This window comes from Triplophysa dalaica, chromosome 9 (genome assembly GCF_015846415.1).
Source record: "Triplophysa dalaica isolate WHDGS20190420 chromosome 9, ASM1584641v1, whole genome shotgun sequence".
In the NCBI taxonomy this organism is placed as follows: Eukaryota; Metazoa; Chordata; class Actinopteri; order Cypriniformes; family Nemacheilidae; genus Triplophysa; species Triplophysa dalaica.
The window spans coordinates 18,125,210-18,146,603 of NC_079550.1; the positions used below are offsets into that span (position 1 = coordinate 18,125,210).

A 21,394-nucleotide genomic window follows, 5' to 3' on the forward strand; every position below is an offset into this window, starting at 1 on the left:
AATCCGCAAAATTAGGTCACGCATGCATTGAACCAGATACACAGGTTGGCGTGCGAACGTGTCGGGTGAATTCCTCCAGAGGGCGCTCCAGTCTAACAGCCCTCGAATGAAAGCCGGAACGAGCGTCTCGAGAAAGCATTCTGGGCGGAGCTTACGTGCCCACGTGATTCCAATTGGCCACATTGATTGGTTGCGAGTTTACTCTTTCCAGAGTTTTCGCTCTTTAAAGCTAGCAGGTTTTAAAGACATTTGCGTCTCGACACTGTCATACAAAGTATGCGTACTTCGTCACTTCTAAGCACGAATATAAAAAAACTATAGTAAGAATATATACGTGTTATGTTTCCATAAGGTATTACACACAACATGACGTTATATGAGCAGCTTTAGCACTAAGCCCTATTGGATCTCGTCCCTCGAATACTCACTATTCGCCTCTCCCCCTGCTGGCGGTTGTATTCAACTGCATTGAGTCGTTCAACAGAAGCCAATGAAGAGTGGGACGGCTGACTGAGTTATTCACTGGGTGTGGAAGCAGAGTGGGACGGCTTGTCGTTAAAGTGCCTCCCTGAGCGCCGCCAGGACCCTCCTCTCTTCACTACGGCGCTGTCGCCCGTTGTTCGTTTTGAACGTGATGCCCGTCTGAAGAACCCGGTCCGTCCTGCCTTCCCGGTCTTTCGGTGCTCCAACGCCACCTTTAATCGGAACCCCTCTTTCGATTCATTTTTGTGGGACCCTGACGTTCATTGGATTTGTTTTATTATTAAATACGTTTTATTGATCAACGTCGTATTAACGGCTCCGGCCATGGCAGCGAGTGCGAAGCGAAAACAGGAGGAAAAGCACCTGAAGATGCTGCGGGAAATGACGAGTTTGGCGCCCAACAGAAAGTGTTTCGACTGCGACCAGCGCGGCCCGACCTACGCCAACATGACCGTGGGCTCGTTCGTGTGCACGACCTGCTCAGGCATCCTGTGAGCCACCCTGTCTTTCTATCCTCTTTATCTCGCGCACTGGTTGTGTCTGGTAATGTTGTGAGCTGCCTCGTATGGGCATCATGATCGCGTTCGAATTTAACGTTTGACGCGGGTATGATGTCATAAAATGTTCGAATGAAATGTTCGATTCTGACGATACCGTCTGGGTGGGATTTGAGACGCAACCTATCTGCTATTGCTTTATATTTGGACATGTCAGTTAGAAGATCGGGTTCATAAACATGTAAGATTTGGTTTTAGGTGGGCGCAGAGGCGGTGTGGTGTCTTCTTGGGGGTCGGGGTGGGTGTCTGCCACTTTACCAGGCTTGATCATTGTTTAAATGGGGGACATAAGGTATATTTGGGATGGGTGGTTGCTGGTTGGGGCCATGCACACGAACTGCAAATGTGGCTTGCCGTCAGTCCAGCAAACTTAAACGGCTACCTGTTTGCACATCACCCGTCTTTTTATACTCGCCGTCCGCATTGCCAGCTGCTGGCCTTATCTAGTAGTAATGGGAGTCCTTCCTGGATCAGATAAACTTCCACAGCATGTGGAAGAGCTGGATATACGTGGTGACATGTGGCAGAGGAGGGGGGGTATCGTAGTCTACACCATGCTGATCTGGGTGTGCACTCAAGCAGCACTATTCTGATAGTAATAACTGATCTGTCCTTTAATGTACTACTAAGTGAAACGTTTACATAACAGTACAGTATGTAAAATTGCTCCGGGAATAATAGACAATAATGGATTGTGCATTTAAATTCATGTTATTCTTTAGGGCGGTGTCCTTAAGGAAATACTATATGGATTTTACTCTTTATGAAGGATGTCTGGTGTCCTGTTTTCTGTTGTGTAACAGGCATCTGGAGTGCAGGGGGATTTTTCTGGATTAGAGTTGAAAATGGTTCCCAAAATAATGCCATTTTAATTAATATCGCAAGAGTCGTACAGTGATGTAGACTTGAAAGATGTACAGATTTGCGGAGGAATTATTTCACTTCGTAATGACTTGTTTTATTGGTGTGGTTCAAAGACATTTGGGTCTTTAAGAGCCGGCAGCCATTGTTTCATGAACCTGTTTGTTCAACTTTAGAAAGTTGGGATTCTACAGTATTTCTTTGGATAATAGTTCGTCTGAAAACGCAATGGGTTAAATATCATGTTGAATAAAGGGGTCAATTCTTGTTATGTAAGACAAACCTAAAGTTATCCTTGCTTTGGAATATTATGAATTGACCATTTTTCCTTTGAACTTAATGACCTTTGGTTTAAAGTGGATTTTATATAGGTTTGCTCATTCATACGGCTAATAATCATGCGTGCATGCTCCTGAGATCTTTAATTTCAGATGATAATTTGTCTACATGGACAAACTATATGGAGTTGTTAGTAATGTCTGAAGTGTGATCAGGTACTTTATGTCTCCATTTTCAATGACAAGAAAGTGGACAACCTTTGATAAATGGGCGTTCTAATAATGTGAACTAGTTTTAGGTCCTAGTTTCAGGTCGGCCTGCATCTTATAAAGCAGCCGTCATATAGTGTCTACGAAACCCATGGGAGAGGATCGTAAAATGTGTCTGAATGAGCATACATGACAATGTTGTTTATTGCCCTAAGCACAAACTTTTCTGGAGTTCTGGAATCGGGATGGTTAAAGGTGTCAGGTTTATTTAAACAAGCTCAGGGCTCATCCTTGTTGTGCGTGTGTCTGTTGCTCTGAGTTCTATACTCTACGCTGGATCTTTCACATGAGTAGTAATAAAAATTAATTTCACTATTACTTGCGCGTGTGCGTGTTTGTTCACATCCTTTTGTGCTCAGTAATTGTCACTTTACTGCTGTGGGTGTGCGTGTGTGTGTCTGTGTAAGACTGGTTAAATCCATTAGAGGAGATAAATGGATTCTTTTTTTTAATATGTGCTTCTGAAATGACTTCATCACTAGAGACGTCTGCTCCCTGCCCTTGGTACTCGCCAGAAGTCAGACAGCCAAAGCAGTCGAGTCTCTTAACACATTATCAACATCAGTTATCTACGGAAACATTTTGGCTACTTTTGAGGTCATTGTGATGCATAATATGATTACATGGCATAACTGTGTTTAAATTTTATTAATATACATGTAAAAGGGGACATTGAATGATAAAATGTGAGCAAATGCATTTAACACATCTTGTCCTTTTTTAACGTTTATTCACTGATGAAATGTGGTTTTCCGTGCATGTGTGTGCTAAAATAAGCCATTTTTGTGTATGCCATTAGCTGCCAGGCAGATTTTTTCCCTTCTCTTTTAATTAGGGCATTTGCATAGGGAGATGATCCTCTGGCCTTGCCCGGATTCAGAAGTATGCCAATGATTCCCAGTTTCAATCCCGAAGAAACAAACTTCTGTTTGAGATTGCCATGTTTCTTATCTTTATACTGAATTCTGTTTTAACACATTAGGATCCGGATATAAGCTTAAAAACTTGTTACACTTTATTCCAACCAAGTAGTCAAACACTGTGTGTGCCTAGAGTAAGGGCTTTGCTATAAATGGAAAATTAATCGTCAATTTTGGTTGTAAAACTATTATTGTGCCGCATTCCATTTTTTAAGGATCCTCTCTTTTCTTGTGATATAAATCCACAGCGCACCCCTTTCCTGTACAGTGGTTCAACTGTGCTATTTCTTTACATGTTGAATTCATAGTTGAGTCACAGTTTGTTTGTCATGTTGTGAATAATCGTGTTAAATAATCGTGATCTCGGTATTGGCAAAATAATCAGGATTATGAGTTTTGTCATAATCGAGCAGCCCTGCTTGGTGGGCTGGCTGTAGGTTTGTTCACATGTAGTCATCTACATCTTTGCCTTATATGTCATCGAACAGCGGTGTATTCTTCTCACCCGATTGCCAATGTGTTTGGTAAAAATGTGTGAATCTTCCCCGGTAACAAGACGTGGTAGTTTTTCTGCTTTTGCTGTTGGTGGTCTCCTATCTGATCGGTTTAATTTGTAACTATTGCCATACAAACATTTGCTCCAGTGGTTTGTGAGTCGAGATTGTTTTGCAGTTTGAGACCATGATGCATGCTGCACTTTGCTCTGATCTTTGTGATGGAGTGTGTGAGTGATAACCTGTGATTTTACTCGATAAAATCTAAAACACCTAATAAACCTCAGCCACACCCTTATGACGTCTCCGAATCGTTCTGGTCAAGCTTTTGTTCGAGCTACTAGGTGTGACTGTTACATGTGTGCTTTTAATAGGAAGCATATGTTAGGTATTTGCTGCTTCAGTAGCATGTGGTCTGCACGTGCGGCAGGAAGTGAAAACAGTAAGACAGGAAGTGCACATTGTCCTCTCGGCTGACATGGCAGTTGTCAAAAAGTGGCCTGTATTTGCAGCTTTAGAAATAAGATCATTCTGAATTTGAACTTTTAGAGAAGGAGACAGAACTCTGACCTGAGAGAGAGTACTGATACCTGAGGATGGATTGAGGCTGGAGTCCCGACATCTACAAACACTTCCCTGTGAGTTTTACGGCAGGGTCACTTACAGGGTTAACATTCCAAAATAGGGCGTCTCCATCTGCCTGATTCACTTTTACAGTCTCTGCTACCCACAAGCATGTTATGTATCTCTCAATGAGACAGACATTCATAAATATATATTCGAAAATTAATAAGTAATTATCTATATTGTACATCTTGAGGTATATAACAGCACATGTACATTTTTGAAGTTGAAGTATGTAATTGTCCTGCAGGCGTGTTACGTCAGATGTTTCGTGTTTGTCAAACCAGTCATCTGCTTTGATGCTGTTCAACTAGAGGAAGTTTTAAAGGTTTTGCTTGCAGTGATTTCCAAAGAAACGGAACTAGTGTATTGAGTAATGCATACAAATTGTGTAACACTCACGCACACACACGCACAGAAGAACTACACTACAAATGTAATATTAATCTCTCTTTTCCTCTTTGTGGTTGATGCTCTATATTGGAGAGACTGGCAACCGTCCCAGTTTCTGACCCATTTACCCCTCTTAATGATTCCCGGGACCCCTCATCCACCTGTTCAGAGCATCATCGCACTTGATAGAGCAGTTGATCACACAATCTTACCAGCGCATCTTCTATCACTTTAAAAAAATAATCCAGATGCCGGATCTGCAGACTTGTCCAGTGTGAGACGGTTCGTTCAAGCTGATACCAGGGCTTCTGTCCGCCAGCAAAAACTGCTCTCTCACATGCCACTTGAATCTTAAACGCTAGCCTCGAGCTCTGCGAGCAAACTTTCATCTCAAACGTTTAAACAAAACATCCGCAGTCTTTCGAACACTGCTCTGGGTGACATTGCTTAAGTCAAATTAAAAACACTCTGAACAAATAAAAGTAACCCAGTACATGTGGGATCAGGGCTGTTTCTCCTCATGTTCCTGTTGTATGTGTGTCAGGGTCATTCGTTTGGCAGAATGGTCCAATTTGGGTGTAAATGTGGGTATTTTGTTACTAGTCAGTGAAAATCTAAACCACATATCCTTCACTGGTGAAGGACAGTTCTTTAAGGGAAGTGTTGGCGTTATTTTTCATACCATCAGCAGATTTTTGCCTTAAATTCCTGAAAGCCTTAAAGTTAAAATCATCACTGCTGACTCGTAATTTTCTGACCAATTATAAGGATGTGACTCATATTCTGTATGTTAGAGTATTGCAATGAGACGTCTAAGGGAGCTTCACTCTCCTTGATGACATCATTATGATTCTCTTTTTTTCTACAAATCGCTGCTCTGTCGTTCTGACGTCTCCTTATTGTGTCGTGCCCAGAAATGCTTTATCTGTTGAAGTGAGACTAACAGCTGTGAAGAAATGAAGTTCCTGTGTGATGGTTAACCGACCTAACTTTTAATAGAGACGAAATCGAAACCGTTTTGTGTTTGAATACGGAAAGTAGCTGCAAATACATGAATGCAAGTTTGCATAAATATCAAAGGTTATACCGGAAGGGTTATCGATTTCGAAAGAAGAGTAACTTGTGGTTGGCGAGGCCTAGAAACTCATCAGGGCCACTGTTAGTCCCACCCAGCCCAGTGCCAATGGCCTGCAGCAGGCCGTGTGAATAATTTAGCACCTGGTCTAATCTTACCAAGGCCTCTCTGTTCATGCCCTTCCGAGTTTCGCACCGAATGGCTCATGTCTCCATGGACACACGCAGTCATAATGGAAGTATAATATGGAGAAAGTTGCCGGGAATGTCCCCAGAGAAAGGTTGTTTAGAGGGAATTTACCAGCACACTTAACATTCCCAAATGCAAACAGGCAGCAATCATTGGAGAGGTGGCACGCTGAACATATTGGGGATTTTATGGGGGTGTGCTTGTGTAAACGGGGCTTTAAACATCTGTTGCGGCTCAGGTGTCAGATGAACGGTCACCCGTTTCTGCACATGGAGACTTCAGAGTAGTGTTACATATCCCACTGGCGAGTGTGTATGTATGGCAGAGGTAAAGTAATTTTTTTTAAAAGGAACAGAGCGCTCATAAAATTTAGTTTACAGTTGTACCCACCTTTAATTTCCCTTATATATTTTTTCTATGAGAGACTTCATGTTTAAAGGATATCCTGATTTCTCTTCCCCCATTCACTTTCATTGTATGGAAAAGAGGGTCAAGGCTATTCATACAGGGTTGGAAGAGCATGATGACGGAGTATTTCGATGAACCTTTCCTAAATCTCGTCAACTTGTTCCTGTTAGGTAATGCCAGAGAGCATGTGACACCATTAAATGACAGGGAACAGAGGCATTCAGAGGAAGGAAAGAAATGGATGCGTAAGAAAATCAGATGCAGCGCATCCTGCAGTACACACCCGTGATTCCCTAGAGAGCAAAACTGAGCATGGTAACAGGGTAAATACAGGAAGGAAATAAGCTTTGTAATGGCCTAATGGGCAGCTTTCACTTGTGTTTACATTGCTTTTGGGCATTCAGGGATCAAATGTTCAAAGATCACTCAGATTGTGGAAACAACTCAAGTACATGATTTGGAAAGCATGCTCACACACAAACATACTGCAAGGTGTGTCATGTACCTATTTATAAGGACAGTTTTCAGTCTTAATTTAGTTTCATTTTGTCTAAATTGAATTGATGCATTGGACGATGTTTCTTTTCACCCCTTTTAAGACATTTTGTTGCAATAGTGCAAGTAATACGGATGGGTAACATGTCTTTCATCTCTTAAAAACACAAAACAATCATATTTTCTGGCAATATTTTCTTATCTTTCTCTTTCCCCTTTAGACGAGGCCTGAACCCTCCACACAGAGTGAAGTCCATCTCTATGACGACTTTTACGCAACAGGAAATAGAATTTCTTCAGAAGCACGGAAATGAGGTAATTGATGATGCAGTAAAGTGGCACAATGTTTTATTGACCCAGCGAATGTGTTGTCATCTGTTTGCACTGATTTCTGAATGCCAAAGAGTTGATCATTTACGGAATAGCAGTCGTATGTTTATGATCCTATGTCGGGGAATTCTAGTCACTTAGAAGTCATTCATGAATTGTTTATTTTTTATTTCGTTTTATTCATTGTACACATTTTCGTGAAAACAGATCGTCTTAGAATATGTTCCCGGTGAATTTGTTCCCTTCTAACCAACAAAGAAGAAAGCACTTTTATCTTGCCCCTCCATCAGTCTCTGCTCGAACCCCTGGCAAACGTAACATTCCTGGGATTTTTCGCAGGTCTCGTGAGGCCAGATTTACGAGGATGACGGCTGGAAAGTTTCATTTGAACCGGTGTATAATGAAACACAGACACACCACAGTCTCCCACGGAGACGTGCTGGATTTCAGAATGAGTTCCGTGCGTGTACAAACGTTCGCTTAATGAAGTTGTTTTATGCGCCTCTTCACCCTGATCACACTGCAGTTCTAGCGAATTTACATTTATGCATTTGGCAGGCGCTTTTATGCCTTAGTGCATTATACTATACATCTGTTGTGCAATCACTGGGATCGAACCCATGACCTTGGCATTGCTATCGCCATTTAACCACTGAGCTACAGGAAAGCGTACTCGCAGAAACTTGCAGAAAGTCAGAAACATCAAGACGAGATGTGTATGGAGGAATGCAGACTAAACAGACTTAAATCTAGGTCTTAGGTTAATTTATGGGATGGCATGCTACTACCCCACAAGGAGTGTACTACTATAGGTACTATTTAATGCAGATAATATCTGAATATTTACCTTAGTAGGTATTGTGCAGTGTACTTTGTGGGCTGTTCAGTAGTATGCCATTCCAAACAGTTTTGGGTCCGTTTTTATCTCATGAATAAATCCAGTCAGAACGGTCTCGATTCAGCTATTTTATTACAACACAATGTTTTTACATTTATGGTTTGAGGGTCATTTAAACCATCAAAGATTAGCTGTACAGCTCATGGTCGGAATAAAGTGATAATGTGTTGCCGTACTAAAGTGATAAGCTTTTATTTTTTATTTTCTAAAGTGTTGTGTCTTATTGATTGTGTTTAAATGGAGGTCTTAACCACTGCGAGGGGCTTTACTGTGGTATACGTTCATACACACTTCATCAATCAAGTGTGTGTGTGGGTTTGGCACATCATGGAAGCTTTTAATGTTTTCTCAAATGTCATCTTGATGTTTTTGTTTCCCTGTGGATAGTGCAGGAGTGTGTTTGGGTTAAAAAGACTTTCTTTGGTGTGAGTGCCCATATTGTAGATGCAATAATGTTAAAATGATGCGATAAAACGGTGAACATGTTTTAAAGAGAAACTCGCCAGCTTTTGGGAGGTTTATATTTGCCCTGTAAATGCCTGATGGTTTTTATGTGTTTGTTTTGGTTGCATGTTTATGCAGGTATGCAAACATATATGGCTCGGTCTCTATGACGACAGAAACTCCGCCGTCCCAGACTTTAGAGAGCCTCAGAGAGTCAAAGAGTTTCTTCAGGACAAATATGAGAAGAAGCGATGGTGAGTAAGAACGAAGACTAGGTTTGTTTTATTTGCCATGTCACATTATACTTTATGTAGCTTAAACGCACAATAACAGGTCAACATATTTGATTTGATCTGTCATAAACTGCAGAGTTTATTTGCGGAGGATTTTACGAGTTATCATTACATCTTTATGAATAGGAAGATGCCGTATGTGTTTTCGTCATTGTCGTTTTTCAATTTGAATTCTCAAATGCATTAGCAGCTTTGTGTTAAAAGAGCAGGATAGTGCACTAAAGTCAACATACAACATCATAATAAATGTGTTTTTTTATCAGGTATGTTCCTCCAGAACAGGCTAAGACAGTGGCTTCAGTTCACGCGTCTGTCTCTGGTTCATCTAACAGCAGCACCAGTAGTACCCCAGAGGTCCGACCTCTCAAAACTTTACTAGGAGAATCTGTACCCAGTTTACACCTCAACAAAAACACACCTAGTCAGGTAACAGCCTTAAAAACCCAATAAGATTTTGCTTAACGTACATTTAGATTGGCTGGTTTTTGTGACTTTGCTATTGTATTTGCTTGTAGTCTCCGGTTGTGTCACGCACTCAGCTGACCCAGGGTCAGTTTCAGGACAGGAAGTTCGATCTGCTCGGCGAACTGGGCGGAGACATTTTTGCGCCACCACCCTCAAAGTCGGCAGGCAACGCAAACTTTGCCAACTTTGCACATTTCAACAGTCATTCGGGTGAGAATCCACATACACACAGCTTTTATGTTTTTGTAAAACATTTATTGGAACAAATTTTTTCATTAACCAGAGTAATTTACAAATAAGAGAGCATTTCATATTTTGTTGATGAGCTAACAATAAGTGCAGTGTACAATGCCATGTGTACAAGTGATATTCCGTTTCCCCACAATTTAACCCCCCCTTTAAAGTTTTTATTCCGAGCATTCTGGATAATATTATGCGCTGTGTCTAGTATTTTATTTAAACGTGCTTTCGTAGGTTTGTGTGATTTAGCCTCATCATTCTACTTTATTTCAAAAGTCATTTCTTCATACGTTTTATCCCATAGTTACATTCCATTTCCACTCACATTTCTCATCCCATGTTTTTGTTTGTTTGTGGTGCACCCCAACAGCGCAGAATGCTAACGCCAATGCAGACTTTGCCAATTTTGATGCATTCAAAAATTCTGCTGCTCCAACAGCAGCGACATTTCCATCAGCTCCACAGGCCTCATTTCAGCCCACACCGACAGGTATAACACACACAGCCAAATATATCAGACACCGAGCCAAATATAACACACACACAGGCATATGAACATCCATGCACCTCAGACTTTCCTCTCAGATTTGTTCGAAATATTCTATAAGTATCAGTTTGTGTGTCTCATTTCTACATTTCTATTGCTGTATGTTTACTCCTTTTTCCAACATTCGTGTAATACAACAAGCTTCTTTAGACATGTCTTCACAACGCTTTCTTTATCTCTTTGAACATTTCCATTCTCAACCATATCTGTATGATTTCTTTTACTTTCACCCTTTTTCTTTCTACTCCTTTTGACATTCGTGCTGTCATTTATTCTCATCTCTCGCGTCAGTGTACGGCTCAATCTCGTACAGTCGCAGTGTGGGCGAGTTCGCCACATTGGTGCCTCCGCTGGCCATGCCAAGTAAGTCACAGCGTATGTGGATGTGTGTTTGTGCACACACACTAACCCTCTATTACTTTCCTTTTCTACACGGTTTCAGCTAAGTTTGTGCCTCCTTTGTGAGCAATACCGAAAACTGATTTCCTTTCCCGAATTCTCCTTATTTGAAGGAGATTCTTAGCTTCATATTTTTGGACTAACTCAACTGCTCTCTTTTTAAATCTCTTTCACAGGTAGTGCGTCAGGAATAGCTAATGCCAATTTCGCCAACTTCGATAACTTCCCCAAATCGTCCAGTGCAGATTTTGCATCCTTTAGCTCCAGTCAGAAGAACCCTGGGGGAGCGGAGGCATCCAGCGTCCCCCCGGACAGATACGCAGCCCTCGCCGACCTCGACAACATGTTCGGCACCACCAAACCTGAGCAAGGTGCATTTTCTCATGCTCTTACAACTACAAGCATAACGCTCTGATTTCAAGCAAATTGATGAATCCAAAAAATAAATCTTTCAATTTTTTTCTTAACAGGCACAAGTTCTGCCCCGGCATCTGCAGGTGTGGGTCCTCCCCCTCCTCAAGCCGCTCTTTTGGGCGGCAATCGCTACGCTGCACTAGCTCAACTGGACACCGTCTTCAGCTCCTCAGCGCCAAACGTCAGCGGCTACAACACTTCCACCACATCACAGGGGTGAGAGTTTAAATACATGTCAATTTAAGAGATTTAATGTGTATCGAGGCCTCTAAGTTCTCTTTTTTGTCTTTTATACAGGTCTATGTTTGGATCGTCAACCGCTGTTCCTCCCGCTCAAGCACAACAGTGTATTCCCAGCATGCCTCAGGGTTTTGCAGGTAACCTTTTTCAAATATCTTGAAGATTTCAGATTCTATCTCATACATCTCATCAACATCATCAAAATCGTCTCTTTGGCATCTAACAGGTTCATCAACAAATCCATTTTTCGCACCCGTGGCTTCTCAGGCCGCTCCCACTAACCCGTTCCAGACCAATGGGAGGGCAGCTGGTGTGGGCGTGGCAGCAGCAGGTGAGGGCGGGGCCTCCAAAATCAAACCAATGCACATCTTCACAGGGATCCTTTTTCCAATTCAGCCAAGGCAGTTCTTGTTTTGGGTCCGATTATTTATTTAACACAACGCTTTGTGAAGAGCTTTAAGTGGGTCAGATACCCCCGGTATCCACGCTAGGAGCTAACAGCCTGATATCTCACACACACCAAAGAATACAAAAGCTGAGCAAAGGAGCTCTAGATATTTGTGGGTCTGTACATCCCCGCAGTGATACGTGTTGAGCATGTGTGAGCAAAACAGGAAGGAGAAACGTATTCAGTCGAATGTGGATTCTGTCTGATGTAATGCATGAAAGGGCCAATCTGAAGAGTGCGAGAACTAAAGTCAAGTGAGCTTTCTCTCATTTTGTCTGGTTGTGTTCTTGTCATGCTGCGCAGACATAGGATCCCTGCAGGGCCATATTTTCCCTGTGGCTCACTTTGGTACGTTCACCTCTGTCTTTCTCTCTCTCTCTCTCTCTCTTTATTTCTTTCTTCCTTAGCCTTGGTGGTAACCTAGCGGGCTAACACAAACTTTCCCGCAATGCATTTGGTTGTACTCGTGACCTTTCACCTCATTGAAAGGTGTGCTCTGTTGTGTTCTCTGTCATCTGAGATGGATGAACCACCAGGCGAAAGCGTCTTATTGCTGCACACATTCGCACGTTCACATCAGTGGTCTCAAGATATCACAGAAAATCACTCAGAATAAAATTTTTGGGAAGCTTTGAATCGCGTCGCCTTTCTCACACAAACAAACAAAATATTTAATCACGTTTTTATCTTTTCACAAATATTTTTTGAGAGTTTGAAGTCTGAAGGCACTGATGTTGAATAATGGTAGTTTGCAATTTCCCCCCTGTTAATTTTTTAAAGTTTCCGTATTTTATATTGATCTATGTTTATTGAAAATTCATCAAGATGGCTCTGGATTTAAAACTGATTCACACAAGATGTAAATTGTGACTTGTTTTATGTGCACAGTTGGCATGAAACTAGAGATGTTCCGATACCCCTTTTCCTATTCCGAAACCTTGGATCGTGGTATCAGCCGATACAGAGTACTGATCCGATACCGATACTAGTATCAGAATCGAACAACCCTACTTAAAATTATTAAAGGAACAGTTCAGACCAAAATGAAAATGCTTTCATCAGTTACTCACCCTCAAGTTTTTCCAAATCTGTATAAATTACTAGTGATGAACACAAAGAAAGATATTTGGAAGAATGCTTGTTACCCAACAGTTCTTTGCCACCATTGACCACTGTAGTAGTAAAATTACTTTATAAATGTCTTTGTTCTGCTGAACACAAAAGAAGATATTTTAAAGAATGTAGAAACTCAAACCGATCTGGGGCACTTTTGATAACCATTCTTTCCTACTATGGTGGCCAAGAACTGTTTGAGTTCAAGCATTCTTTCAAATATCAGAACAAAGAAATGTATACAGATTCAACTCGAGGTTACAGGAACAGGAATACAGGAACAACTCTATGGTGAATAAATGAAGACAGAATTTTCATTTTTGGTTGAACTGTTCCTTTAAGGCTTGATTCTTTGCTAAACTTATTTTAGGATGATCTGAATTGCGTTAGGCAATAATGTAACAGAACTGACCGTTCTAAGCATGCGTTTGTGCTCGAGATGTTCACTTTCAGCTGTCTGTGTGTTCTAGCTTCCTTTGGTCCTCCGTCTATGAGTATGCCGACTGGATTTGGAAACGCCGCTGCTTACAACGTTCCCACCAGCTTCAGTGGAAACTTCCAGCAACCTTTCCCTGGACAACCATTCACCCAACCACATGCGTTTCCACAGCAACCCAACGGTATGATGAGAACCATTTAAATGCTGTTTTATTAATGATTTACTGAAAGGAGCCTGTCGGTACACGATCCGTTCTGCGGATGCGATAAAACACTTGACGGCCAGGCGGCACAACTGGCGGCATATTTTTGTAGTCTACACTGTGTTTTTCATTTAAGAGTTCACGGCGGGTCTATTGTGATTATTGTTTTTAAATGTAGCATTACGATGTGTTTACGTGGTTGCCAATCCAAAATAATATAGGAGTTGTTACATGAACATACACGATTTTGGTTACATGTCTAAAGTCTGAGCCTTTCTGTCACTTCAAAACCTTCAGTTTCCTCCATACTCCCCTTTGCGATTCATTGCTGTATGGCATTAGGCTAATGCCATAATCTAAATAATCCCTTCAATAATCTAAATAATAGTAATAATTGATTTTGATTTAATTTGAGTCATAATTTAAACTGTAAATAATAATGAGGGGAGAAATATAGCTGAATGTGTCCAAAATACACAGCTGAGATATTTATTATATCACAAAATAAATGATTAAAAATGTTTTCCACTCGTTTATTGTGCTAAGGAATCATTATTGATTCTAATTTAATTTTATAGCTATTATTAACCGTGATGATTATTCATTCTAAGATTTTTTTTCAATGAATTTGTTCACTTGACATGTATAGGTGGCAATTTGAACCTTTATTAAAGGGCAAACTTCTCTTTTCTTTTGCTGTGAGTGAAAGAAAGTCTCGCGGTACAAAGGTGCGCAAGCGTGGAACAGATCGTGCAGTGTTTTAAATAGTTGCAAAACAGAATTATTATTTGCGCATGCGCGTTTTCTACTATGTCATTATGCGCATGCGCGGACCGATTGTGAAGGCATCCCGGATTACTTTTGGCTCATTTTGCAGCATTGGTATGAAGTTATGTTAGGGTTGGTCACGTCTTTGGATTTATGTATTTCTTTCTCTTTCTAGGATGTTTTACGGCATTTGGTCAGGATATGATCACCCCATTTGGACAGAACATGACTGCGCCTGGACTAACTAATAACCCTTTTCTGGTGCGTTGTATTAGATTTTGTCAGAATTGCATGTGCAAGATTTCTGTGACTTATCAACCATTACAGTGGATTTTAAGTATAAACGATTTCTGCGGTATCGTTTGTACTTTTACATTTACTTTTTGCATTTTTAGACACTTTTATCCAAAGTGACTTACAGTGCATCTGTTTCAGTGTTCTCTTAAAATTGAACCCATGACCGTACAACTACATTTTTAACTACCTGTTAATATTAAATATGCTATTTGAAATTTCTCTTTCAGGCAGGAGCACCAGCGGGTCAATATCCAGCAGGAGGTTCCTCCACAAACCCCTTCTTATAGCACCATTGTCCTCCACTCCTCTAGGAGGCGACCCGCAACTGGTTCCCACCTCTTGCACCGTTTTGTTTCCCAAGTAGCTTTAAAAACAACATTTCTTAAATCCTTTTTTATTGAATTTTAAGAACAAAGGACTGAAAAGCAGCAAAGAATTACATATATAATATCTGTGACATTGTCTACGCCAACACAAAACACGTTGCAGGTGCGTGTGGAGAGAAGGGGCTTTTTTGCTGTGCTCCTCTGTGTTGTTCCTGTGAACAGGCCTGTCTGAAGTGGCCGATAGCTAAGTTATTGCAAATGTCATATTTATATTGATGCTGCAATCTTGTATATAATTATTTCGTAGAAATCGCTCAATTCTAAGTCTTTGTGCATATCAGTATTTGTATCTTTAACATGTACGTACAAACTCACACACATGCTGCAAATATGGCGCTGACGTCAGCCATGCTGTGAATAACGTTTTGCGATAAATAAGAATGTGGAATCTTTTTTGACATCAAAGTGATGCCTTTTTGCGCTTTGGTTTTTGCTCTTATCGAGGCGAAGAATAAACATTTTCCGTTCGAGGACTTTCAAACTTCCGGACTCTTTTTGGATGTCAGCCCCTCCTGAACTCTCACCTGGGCAGGAGAGTCTAACCACTTATGTTACAGTCTAAGTTAATGTGTGTATATATATAAATAAATAATTATATATACAATATATATTAAAATGAATTTTGCCTAAAACAATTGGGTTTTTGTGTTTTTCTTCTGTTCGTTCAGTATTCAGTTTGAGATCACACTCACTCTTGTTATAGAACATTTTTATTTGGTCATAGTTTTGTTCCTTTGATTTGTGCATCATCTTCTGCCTCACAGGTATCTTCTGGCTTCTCTCTCTGTTTATTCTTTTGGGATTTTTGGCACAATGTTGTATACAATCCTCTGACAAAGAAAATAACTGCAATAACGCTAAAATATGCGCCATAGATGATGAACTGTAAAACAAAAATAAACACTGTCACTTTTTCCTCATATGCCAAATATTAAAATGGATTTTATATTAGTAGTTTACCTTCAAAATCAAAATTCATTTAGATGACCCTCTCGTCATTTCAAACCTGCATGACTGTCTAGAACACTAAAGAAGATCTTTAAAAACTGTTGGTAACAGAACAGCACAGTTCCCCATTCACTTCTATTGTAACCAATGCAAGTGAACGAGGCTGTTAACAACATTCTTCTAAATATCTTCTGTGTTCTTAGGAAGAAAAAAGGCATACATGTTTGAAATGACGAGAGTGAATAAATGACAGAATTTTCATTTCTTTAAATTAATTTTCCAGGTTTAGTAGAAGCTCAGTGTACAATACGTTGCATGCTAGTGATTATAATAAAATAATGAAACAAAAAAGAACAAAACCAAAGTTATTGTGATTAACATTTCTGCTTTTAAATCCTCAGAAATGCATTGCCCCTTAGTCCAATGTACTTCCATTACTATAAAGATGTTTTATTTACAAACGTATGTTTTTTTTTTCCATTGTAAATTACCAGCATATCAGAGATATTAAATTATTGACATTCCTGTATAAGGGTCTTACAGAAGCTTCAGGTAACCTCACCTGTGTGACCACATCCAGGCCCAGTCCTCTGCTGTCCACCACCACTGAAGTGAGAATGGTCTGAAACACTAAAGCACAGAACGTGTTTGCTCCAAACACGAGCGCATAACGCTCCATGTTCAATCCAGCTGCTATCTGGTACCTTTGAAACAACGAAGACGCATTGCCTTACAGAGTGGATTCAAGTAGGATTTAAAATCTGATGAATTTAGATGTGAATGTACAGCTTTGCTTTTGAGAAACGTTCAACATTTCTTTGCAGATGCCACTTGGGGGAGAGAATATTAACTGTGTAATGCATTGTGGAGCAATAATGCATTTTAAAAACTATGGTATATGTGGTCTTGATGTGATTTTTCGCTTTGTCACCTTGCAACTTTTAACTTCATGAACCATGAATTCTACTTATCAACACGCACGGGTTCAAATTCTTAAACATTCCACCAATTAGACTGAAACAGCAAGTCAATAGATAAGATAATGTACACTTTTGTGAGATTGTATCATACATTTATGGGTACATTTGGGGCAATCAAAAGATTAAATGCTAGTAGAGAGAAAATAACATCAGAATAGGGTAATAATTGGAGAATAACTTACATGGCAATAGTGATGAGTAGCATGTACAGGCTCTTAAAGAGGATGTAACCACAGTAACAAACCCAGATGTTGGCACTGAAGACCATAGCAAAGAGAGCACCGCCCTCTAGGGCCGAGAGCGCACCCAAGGTCATCTCCCCCCAGAGAGACCAGTCCGCTGATGTAAAACCTACACCATATGCCGCCGCGGCTCCTACAGTGTGCATCAGCATCAAAATAAATTTATTTCTGTATATCACTTATATATATATTATATATATATATATATATATATATTTACCTACCAAATAGGTTTGAGATGGCCTCCACTCCTCCATTGTACACTGTGAAGTTACTAGAAGGCTCCACGTGTTCCCACAGGGCCTGGACGTAGTTCACCGTCTGGTTGTAGCCGCATGTGGCCAGTGCCCACCACACCGACCAGTAAAGCAACGTACGAGAAGAGAAACACTGCAGAAAATCCTTCCACAACCGGAGCAGAACATCACCACAGCCAACTGAGATATCAGACCAAGCAATTTATAGTCCACTAGTTTGCTACATTCAGTTTAACATGATTGTTTTCATATATGCTGTTCTTAGAAAAGGTAAAATTAAATTTGAACTATGCATATGGTTAAAAAATACGCAAATTAAAAAGTAATCAAGAAATTATCTTACCTGTTTTGGAATTTCTTGTACTGTTGCTATCGCTGTCATTTTTCGTCTGCTTTTCTGCTGATTCATCCACTTTTACATCATCTAGATGATTCTCAAAGCTGGATTGTTCATTGTTCTGAGTAACATCCTCCGTCAAAGGCCCTTTCGCCGTCTCTAACGCTTCCGGTTTCAAGGGTCCACTGCCCTCGTGTACATTATCTTCATCCTCTCCTCCATCTCTTCTTCTTTGGTGGAAGAACATACTTGTTTTTGGCAATGGGAGAAAGATTGAGGTGATCCATGCAATGGAGGTTATAACCAGAGTAAATACAAGAATGTTTTTGTAGGAGAGCAGTTCAAAAGACACCAGCACCTGGCCCAGCACTGAGCCCACGGTGTAGCCCAGAAGTTGGGCCGTCCGGCAGTATGAGGTGGCTTTTAAATAGTGCTTCAACTCCACCATGCTGTAGATGTATGTGAAGTATGCTACGTCGCACGACGTCACCACTCCGTACGTAAACTGAACAGCCTGCATCTCTGGTACACCCTTTAACCACAGTAACATCGCCGTGGTGACCAAGAGGGCGGTGCACTGGAAGACCACCACAGGTTTGTAACGTAGCCAATCGGTGAGAAGAAAAACAGGAACCAGCACGGCCAGGTATGAGTATGTCCACACTGGGAAAATCTGATTGGTTACCTTGGAAAGGGAAAAGAACGGAATACTAAATTGTAATCAATTACAAGTATACACTAGCACATATTACATTAAGTAGTCTATTCTTAAAAAAGACACTTGAACTGCTTAAATTTGGGTTTATACTTGTACTTTGGTATTGTATACCTGCTCTATGGTTAAATTCTTGTCTGGTCCAGCTAAATATGGGATGAGGAACGGTTCTAGTGGCTTAACAGTGCTGAAGAACCCATAGATGCATAGCAGAGAGGTGGGATACCTCCAATCCTTCATCCACTGCTTCATAGTCTTCATCTTAAAAATAATAATTCAGTAAATCCTTAAATGATCTAAAACAATCAAACTCAAACATTCACTCTTCACCAGATTTAATTTCCATTAAGTGCAAAATTCTTGTTAAAGTAAACATTAAATGTAACCATTAATGCAAAACAAATACCTGTTCAGATGTGATGTTTATTTGGAGGTACCGATATGTGTCTGACTCTGTGAGGGAACGTGTTTATGTGTGTATATGTTCAAAGTTCAAAGTACTGCTTAGATTATTCTGAACACCTCTATCCTCAGCTTTAAGAAATGAACAATCAAACATATCTATGTGCCAAACCCCATTGGATTAGTTTTATTACCTAAAGAAGGGTAGTACTTTTAAAACAATCTCAGTGTGTATAAATGTTCTCCTGGCCAAGTCATGCCCGTGCAAGTGTAACCGGAACGAACTGCGCCGCTCCAAGAGGGCCTCGGACCTGGTCGGTCCGTCATGGGAGTCCGGCGCTCTGACGAGGAGACTAAGACACTGCGCAGAACTTCACTAGCTGGCCTCGGCTGCACAAGTCGGACTTTTATTTTGAAGACTTAAATACGGCGCCTCGCAAAGACCTCCGTTGGAAGAATGGAATGCGGAAGTAACTTTTGTCAAGGAGTGACAAATAGTTCCAAACACTGCATTGAAGCCCATTCATTTAAATAAAATAAATTAACGATCATTAAACGATTCGTTAAATATATAAATATTTAAATACATATACCCTATTTTTAATACTAAAATATTTCAAATATATACTCATCATGGCTATCTTTGTTACATAAAGTGTAGATTTGTTGAGACGTTTGTAACTGTTATTTTAACGTGTCTACCATGTTATTTCACCAAAATTGTGTAGCCTAATATGTATTTGATCGCATTGCTTATTTTGTAGGCTGTATTAAACCTCGTTTTTGTTCCTTAAAAAAATCTACCTTTATTTGGTTTTCTTAAAACTTACTTTGCATTGTTTCAGCTTTATTTGCAACAGTTGTTGATGAAGTCGTATTAATGGAGACTCTTTTGATTCTAGAACCTACTACAGATGTCATCATTTTGGAAAAACTTGTGTAATGCTTTTCAGTACACTGAACCATGTATAATAAAAAAATGCAGTAGAGGATGAAGGAGTTGACAGAGTTAGAGGTTTAAAATGTTGGGTCACATGTCCAATATATCATGTAGTCAATATATATATCAATGTATTTGTATTGGCAGCATCCGGTAGACGCTTTAAAGCTTTTATTTTGAATTTTTGTATCTTCGGATTGTTCCTGTTTCGAATTCGTTTCTCGTGACAGGCCGTATGACACTTGGGTTGTGGATACGAACACCAGCTGGTAAGAAAATACTACATATTTACTAATTAATGTTTGTGTACAATTTTATGTACGACGTTACAACGTTATGTACTATTCAAAATACCGTGTCAACACTACGGTAAAGTTACATGAATAAACAAATGATATGTATACCATCATTGTACCCTGCTGAAAAAACATACAAATTTACAAATACCAGTTTGAACAATCGGCTGTTTGTATGTAATTTGCAATAGTTATTCCAGTATAATTTAATGGTCCCACTAAACATCCCACTAAAATAACTCAACACATCATTACTAGAGAACACAATTGTTTCCATTAAAACCAATACAATTCCCATTATAACCATTTAAGTCCATTACAATTTCTGTGAGGGTTTCTTCCCTCTGTACTTCTTGAAAGTGTTATCGAATGAATGATTCTTTGATAATGAATTGTATCTGATCATCATTTTTCTCACATCATTTATTGATAATGAATGATTCGATCTTTCAGGTGTGCAGTCATGGCGAGCAACAAATTCCAGATCGTAGTCCAGGGCGAAGCGTCTGAAACAGACTCCGAGGATGAACTGTACCTCACATCCGCCCCTCCTGTAAGCACATCATCATCATCCATAGGGATGAAGGTGGCGGGAGAAGCCTCTGAAACTGACAGTGAGGATGAGGAAGAAAAAGCTCGACGTCTGGCCTCCGAAACCCAAAAGCAACTCCGCAAAGACCTGCCGCCCCTCATCGTGATCCGAAACACTCCGGCGTCTGCGTCCACACAGGAGGATAGATTATCTCTGTATAAACCAGAGTCAGATCGTTTTAACACTCTGCTCCAGCAGAAGCTACAGGAAAGCAATGCGAGACTGTGCACAGATGTGAATCAAAGCCTGAGGCAGGTGTATCAGAGCGCTGCCAGAGATGTACGACAGGCGACGGCTCATCTAAACAACTCGCAGACAGGCATCATCAACGCATCCCATAGCATCAGACTCGTACTAGAAGATCTGAAATCTGTTTCCGAGAAGATAGACATCATCACGAGCTGTCATTCACTGCCGGATATCACCATGCCTGAACAATCTTAATGCACTTTATTTGACATTTTAAAAGGCTGAAACGGCTGTGTATGTTCATTATAATTAACCATATACCATTTATACGATTTTGTTTTACGCTAAATAATGTGGAATGTCTCTATATCTAAAGCAGCATGTAACGCAGTGATCAGCCTCAGAAGTTTGTTTAGAAAGTTTATTGAAACATACAGTTCTGTGCAGGGCCATCTGAGATTCCAGAATAATATTGAGACAATAAATGCATAGCATCACCGTGATCGTCACAAATACATGACAATTA

The 21,394-nt window shown here is 40.3% G+C and overlaps 3 protein-coding genes across 6 annotated transcripts; 2 read left to right on the forward strand and 1 right to left on the reverse strand.

Annotated features, from left to right (window-relative positions):
* Positions 1-556: 556 nt before the first annotated feature.
* On the forward strand, positions 557-15,605 carry agfg1a (ArfGAP with FG repeats 1a). Of its 3 annotated transcripts, XM_056757542.1 has the most exons (14): positions 557-974; positions 7,269-7,362; positions 8,858-8,973; positions 9,276-9,438; positions 9,528-9,687; positions 10,088-10,207; positions 10,556-10,627; positions 10,840-11,034; positions 11,134-11,293; positions 11,375-11,454; positions 11,544-11,648; positions 13,349-13,498; positions 14,463-14,548; positions 14,812-15,605. In XM_056757542.1, exons 1-14 carry the CDS (start codon positions 808-810, stop codon positions 14,869-14,871), a joined length of 1,728 nt encoding a protein of 575 aa, XP_056613520.1. In that variant the 5' UTR covers positions 557-807; the 3' UTR covers positions 14,872-15,605. The 3 variants fall into 3 exon arrangements, with proteins under 3 accessions (XP_056613520.1, XP_056613523.1, XP_056613521.1); XM_056757543.1 differs by lacking the exon at positions 10,556-10,627 and having other exon boundaries at positions 565-974; XM_056757545.1 differs by lacking the exons at positions 10,088-10,207; positions 10,556-10,627 and having other exon boundaries at positions 563-974.
* Positions 15,606-15,664: 59 nt separating this feature from the next.
* On the reverse strand, positions 15,665-19,222 carry slc19a3a (solute carrier family 19 member 3a). Of its 2 annotated transcripts, none has more exons than XM_056757547.1 (7): positions 19,046-19,222; positions 18,564-18,710; positions 17,741-18,419; positions 17,365-17,577; positions 17,081-17,273; positions 16,481-16,622; positions 15,665-15,853 (listed from the first exon to the last, which is right to left on the reverse strand). In XM_056757547.1, exons 2-7 carry the CDS (start codon positions 18,708-18,710, stop codon positions 15,689-15,691), a joined length of 1,539 nt encoding a protein of 512 aa, XP_056613525.1. In that variant the 5' UTR covers positions 19,046-19,222; the 3' UTR covers positions 15,665-15,688. The 2 variants fall into 2 exon arrangements, with proteins under 2 accessions (XP_056613525.1, XP_056613524.1); XM_056757546.1 differs by having other exon boundaries at positions 18,856-19,222.
* Positions 19,223-19,921: 699 nt separating this feature from the next.
* Positions 19,922-21,371, forward strand: bloc1s3 (biogenesis of lysosomal organelles complex-1, subunit 3). The gene is made up of 2 exons (XM_056757550.1): positions 19,922-20,060; positions 20,541-21,371. Exon 2 carries the CDS (start codon positions 20,551-20,553, stop codon positions 21,121-21,123), a length of 573 nt encoding a protein of 190 aa, XP_056613528.1. The 5' UTR covers positions 19,922-20,060; positions 20,541-20,550; the 3' UTR covers positions 21,124-21,371.
* The last annotated feature ends 23 nt before the right edge of the window (positions 21,372-21,394 follow it).

What these genes read in the sequence shown, in the direction of transcription:
- bloc1s3 (XM_056757550.1), top strand. Translation starts at nt 20,551, where the DNA reads ATGGCGAGCAACAAATTCCAGATCGTAGTCCAGGGCGAAGCGTCTGAA.
- agfg1a (XM_056757542.1), top strand. Translation starts at nt 808, where the DNA reads ATGGCAGCGAGTGCGAAGCGAAAACAGGAGGAAAAGCACCTGAAGATG. An exon ending in TTCAGAAGCACGGAAATGAG is followed by an intron (nt 7,363 to 8,857) that starts GTAATTGATGAT and finishes ATGTTTATGCAG; the next exon opens with GTATGCAAACATATATGGCT. An exon ending in ATTTCAGCCCACACCGACAG is followed by an intron (nt 10,208 to 10,555) that starts GTATAACACACA and finishes CTCTCGCGTCAG; the next exon opens with TGTACGGCTCAATCTCGTAC.
- slc19a3a (XM_056757547.1), bottom strand. Translation starts at nt 18,710, where the DNA reads ATGAAGACTATGAAGCAGTGGATGAAGGATTGGAGGTATCCCACCTCT. An exon ending in AGAATTTAACCATAGAGCAG is followed by an intron (nt 18,420 to 18,563) that starts GTATACAATACC and finishes TCCCTTTCCAAG; the next exon opens with GTAACCAATCAGATTTTCCC. An exon ending in CTACTCATCACTATTGCCAT is followed by an intron (nt 16,623 to 17,080) that starts GTAAGTTATTCT and finishes GTTGTTTCAAAG; the next exon opens with GTACCAGATAGCAGCTGGAT.